Source organism: Benincasa hispida, chromosome 11 (genome assembly GCF_027475165.1).
Source record: "Benincasa hispida cultivar pf3 chromosome 11, pf3_genome.v1.1, whole genome shotgun sequence".
NCBI lineage: Eukaryota > Viridiplantae > Streptophyta > Magnoliopsida > Cucurbitales > Cucurbitaceae > Benincasa > Benincasa hispida.
This window is the reverse complement of record NC_143488.1, coordinates 25,773,522-25,778,889: the sequence shown is the minus strand read 5'-3', so window position 1 is coordinate 25,778,889 and position 5,368 is coordinate 25,773,522. Positions and strand designations below refer to the sequence as shown.

General features: G+C 32.4%; 1 protein-coding gene across 1 annotated transcript; it reads left to right on the top strand.

Moving 5' to 3' along the window:
* The first annotated feature begins 2,000 nt into the window (after positions 1-2,000).
* RAB11C (RAB GTPase 11C) lies at positions 2,001-4,699 on the top strand. Its single transcript, XM_039049670.2, has 2 exons — positions 2,001-2,569; positions 3,927-4,699. The coding sequence occupies exons 1-2, from the start codon at positions 2,405-2,407 to the stop codon at positions 4,407-4,409; spliced, it is 648 nt and encodes a 215-aa protein (XP_038905598.1). The 5' UTR covers positions 2,001-2,404; the 3' UTR covers positions 4,410-4,699.
* The last annotated feature ends 669 nt before the right edge of the window (positions 4,700-5,368 follow it).

Below are 5,368 nucleotides of genomic sequence, written 5' to 3'. Positions count from 1 at the left end.
TAAAATAAATTTTCAAGTGTATTTTAATCATTTTTCTTATCGAAAGTGTTTAAATAAAAATGAGTTTTTTGAAAAATATTTTTTTCTCAAGTCAATCTAAACAAACCTCGTAAACATATTTTCTAAATCCAAAAGCAAAATTTGAAACTAAACACATACATCTAATTTTAAAAACCAAAACCGATATTTAACTCTCAAACATTAATTATTCTACAAACACAAATATTTAATATTCAATATATGCTATATAAATGAATTCTAATGATCTTAATGAGATGGTTAAAAACATAGTTGAAAAGAAGACAAAGTTGAACTAATTAAACTTTTTACCTAATATTTCATCTCATACTTTATAGACTATTTCTAATAAAGTTATAATTTATAATTTATATTGAAACTTTACCTAATGTTCATCATTGCTCACCAAAAGCTTAATTGAAGGTTATTTGTCCTGGTGTGGAAATTTCTCCTTGGTTGGTATGGTATTCATTGCTTATCTCACTCTCCACCAATTAGGTTTTTATTGTCCTTTGGTATTTATAAAAATCAATATAACTATGTCTATGAAAAAAAAAACTAATTACATTTTGCAAACCATTCTATCAACTTTTCAAGTTTTCTAGAATAAATCATTTTTATAATATTGTTGCAAACCATCATAGGTTAGTCATGTTGTTTTAAATAACCAAAGCATTTTTGTCTTGGATGGTTGATAAACGATAATGTCATTGTTGTTCATGAATGTCTTTTTTCACCCTATAAATATTTTAGTGCTAAAAATATTTTGCTCCGAAGTAAAACGTATGATTAAGTATAATAAAGTTTCTTACATTGTCATCTAATATATAAAATAAGTTTTAGAAGTTCTTTGATCGATCACATTATCATACGTGTAGAAACGATTTATTTTCAAATTTTGATTAATGGAATGTGCACAATAATCTTTAAGCCAACCAGAGACTTAAAAAAGGGATCTCTTATCTTCTTATCTCTGCCTCATTTTCGTCGAGGGTTTGCTGGGTCTTCTTTGTAGAGATATACAATATTTATTTTAAAAATTGATAGATCAACTTGACCATCACCATCTTTTCTTTGTAGATGGATAGTCTTATGTTTGTCAAGAAAAATGGATGATGAAACAAAAAGTCCCTAAGTAATATAAGTGAACATTCTCAAATAAGCAGTGTAAAATGTAAAGATTCTAGGTATCCTGGATTTTCCAAGAAAACATAGTACAAGTTTTCAAATTCACTATCAAATTAAAGCCCTCCTCAAAGATTACAACCTAGGTAACCAATATAAAATGATTAGATATGGTTTGTTGTTTTGGAAATAAAGTGACAATAAGATGACTAAAATTAGAAAATAAATGAAAAAAAGAAAGTATTGTGATGAAACTAAGTAATAAAATGAGGGATTCAAAACAATTCATGCCATGTTTTATTCAATCATGGCATTATGGGTTTTTGAGTGATGGTCAGAAATTACAATGGGGATATCATATTATTTTCGCAAAAAACTTAGAATTTGTAAGGATTAATGGAGTTTGTAGAAATGACTACTATTTTGTACGACATTTCTATAATTAAGCGATTATTTGATTTATAGAGCCTACTTGAAGGACAGGATCATTTCAACAATGAAGTGCATAAAATTATTGTCCATGAAATCAAAGCGCACCTTCGGAGCAAATCTGTTAAAGGGTTTGTTTTACTCCACAAAGTTGCAATAGAACTACAAATTGTAGGGAAGAGAAAGATCAATACTTCAAATGTTTGGATTGGAGAAAGAACCCTCGCCATGGGTATCGTTACACGTCAAATGACCATGCTTTCCCTTAAGATTTTTTTCTTTCGGTCTTTTCATTTCTATATGTAAACTCACTAAAGAAATCATCCAGAATTAGCAAAATCGTCAATAAAAGTCACGAGTATAACAAAAAGTTAAGAGAGAATGAATTCATTTCAAAAGAGGAATGAGTTTTTTCGATAGGATCAAATAACTAGACAAGAGTCATCGTCTACTTATTTAGTTATTACAAGAAATTCTAAATCCCTATTGATAGTGTTTTTATCTCCACACCCACAATAATCCGAATAATGAATGAAATTAAGAAAGAACCCTAAAAATTGGAGGAGAAAAGAAGAGGATGTTTTGGGGAATTAAGTTGGGATTGGGTTGGCGGTTGGTCGAAAAAGCCCATATCTAGAAGGGCAGTTTCGGGCACAGATTTGATTTCAAGTCGGCGGAGTCTTCATTTCGTCATCATATTCAAAGTGGGAGTAGCCGATTTTCTCCTGAGGAGGAACAAAACCATACAAGTTCTTCAATTTTTGCTTTCCAGATTTTGGGAAACCTAAATCTGTAGATCAAACAACGAAGAACGAGACAAAACCGGCGAGATATGGCCCGGAGACCCGACGATGACTATGATTATCTCTTCAAAGTTGTGCTAATCGGCGATTCCGGCGTTGGAAAATCCAACCTCCTTTCCCGATTCACTCGGAATGAGTTTTGTTTGGAGTCTAAGTCCACCATTGGCGTTGAATTCGCCACTCGTACTCTTCAGGTATCTCTCTTACTTTCTCTCTCATTATCTGTTATTGGGTATTTATATCTGTGTGGCGTTGTCTGTTTCTAGGCTTTGCATTCTCGATCTGTATGTAAATCTACATGTGGATTGATTTTGGAACTCGAGTTAATTATTTATTTGTTGTAATTCAAGAAATGATCAGTTTTCTTTTTCGGATCTGTGTTCTGAATTGGTTGTTCTGGCTGTGTTTTCATTTTAATTTAGAGGAATGCGGGAAGTTGTTCGTTTCTTTACGATCTGGATTTGGATGATGAAACGAGAAAAATGTCTGTAAATTTGATTAGGTATAACTTTTGATGGAAATTATTCAAATTCTGATCCGGGTATGGGTAAGAGATTTCATCCAACTTTTTAATGGGGATATATCTGTAGATCATAATTGGATGATTTGATGCCATTTAATTTAGTCCTTAGAATACGCATCTGAATTAATGACTCCTTTCCTGGACATACAATTATTGCCTTAGTTTTATTCAAAATATGATTTATGTATCCCATCTTGAATCCATTCCTTCATTTCCATTTTCATTACGCAAATTTGACAATTTCAAAGAATTAGAGAACAATTCTAGAGAGGACAAGCATTTTACAAATACTTAGAAAATATGAAGAAATATTAACGAATTTAGCTGCAACCCTTGATTTACACTGCAATATGCGGTCGTGTAAATCTCAGTTTCTTGGTCTTTGGTTGATGCCTGGTAAGTGCTGTTTTGTTAGTTAGTATCCTGTCACATACACATTTTGATAATAGATCTTGGAACTTCTTGGATTGTTTATGTCAACGTCATCTTGAAACAGATATGTGATATTAGTGGCACATTTGTTGAGCTAAATGTTGCCATAATCTGGATCTCTGCAGAATGAGGGAAACTTTTGTGATATCTGTTGTTCTTGTTCTGCTAAAGATTTCAAATTTTCATTTTTTGTTTGACTCATAAGCCGAGTTAATGTGGAACATAATGGCGATTCCTTTCTAGATGGATGAAACTGTTTGGTTTTTCGGAGATCAGTTTGTGAAATTTTATATATGACCTTTTCTTTTCGGTCCTCTCGTAGACTAAAATTACAGGCACGGAGTACAGATCCATGGTTTCCAATTTTTTTTTTTTTTTTCTCTTATTCTCACCCATGAAGTTAGTCTTTGTTTTATAGAATCAACAGAACGTTTTGGATATACAAACAGCACAGCTTTTGATCATTTGTATATTGTTTATATGCCATGTTAGCCTTAAGGTGGGTTTTGTGGGTTCATTGATGAAGAGATCTTTTGTATATATTGTTCTTTGATCATCAAAGTTATCAAGAAAAAGAAATTCTGCATATTTATTAGGTTGAGGGAAGAACTATCAAAGCTCAGATATGGGACACAGCCGGTCAAGAGCGTTACAGAGCAATAACCAGTGCCTACTATAGGGGTGCACTTGGAGCTCTTCTAGTGTACGATGTAACGAAACCAATGACGTTCGATAATGTAAGCCGTTGGTTGAAGGAACTTAGGGACCATGCCGATTCCAACATAGTCATCATGTTGATCGGAAACAAGACTGATCTGAAACACCTCCGAGCAGTGGCAACAGAGGACGCTCAAAGCTATGCCGAGAAAGAAGGGCTATCATTCATTGAAACTTCTGCTCTTGAAGCAACAAACGTCGAGAAGGCTTTCCAAACTATTCTCTCGGAGATATATCGGATAATCAGTAAAAAGTCCCTGAATTCCGAGGAGCCTGCTGCTGCTAACATCAAAGAAGGAAAAACCATTGTGGTTGGCGAATCGGAGGCCAATACAAAGAAGGCTTGTTGTTCCTCTTCTTAAGTTCACAAAATATTTCAACAATTTTTGTCTCTCTCTCTCTCTTTCTCTCTCTTATTTGTCATCTGCTTGTTCCTTTCTCTCTAGTTACCAACTCTCTTGCTGTTATTTGTTTGCTTGGATTATGTTTATGTATAATTTACATATAATTTATATTTTTACTTAGATTTATCATTTTTTTCCTCCTCATTATGTGTAGCCAAGGGAACATTGATATCCCTTGTCAGACACTAATCAGCGGTTCATTTCAGGGGCTGTCTGTTTCTATGGAATCTCTATGTTGGAGAATCAAATATGTTGTGAATGTCTGATGTGGAGTTCTTATTTTTAATTTTTCGTTTTCGATATCTGCTGGTATTTAACTTGTATGCAATTTTATGGGAAATTTGTATGGATTTTTGTGAATGTTTGGGAATAATTTTGAAATGTTTAAAATCACTATAAAACAAGTATTTATTCATTCAAATTCGTTTTCGGGGTTTAATTCTAAAAGTTGTTCTTAACATCCATATGTAAGAGATTTTAAAATTTTAACCTACTTGCGTCTTTGACTAGTTAAACCAAGTTCATATTGACTTTTTAATAAAGGAATCGAAAGGATATTGATTACATCGAAAATTGAAAGTAACCAATAAAGGCACAACTTACTCAAGTGAGAGGTTAGTAATAAATACACGGGGTCTTATGGGGAGAGTGTGGTCTAAAGAAGCATTGTTGAGAGGAAGATACCGTACATCTATTTCATTATGATTCATAAATATTTAAAATACATGTATTTTAACTTTCAATTTTGCATAAAAATTATATAGGTTAATGTTGTTATTTATTTTATAAATGATTTGATAACAAATTAACCTTTGTACATCCTTGACTTATTTATCCAATTGAAACCATAGTCAAAACAATCACCCTTTCATTTTAATATTGTACATTAGAGATCAAAAGTACAAAACTTTTATTAT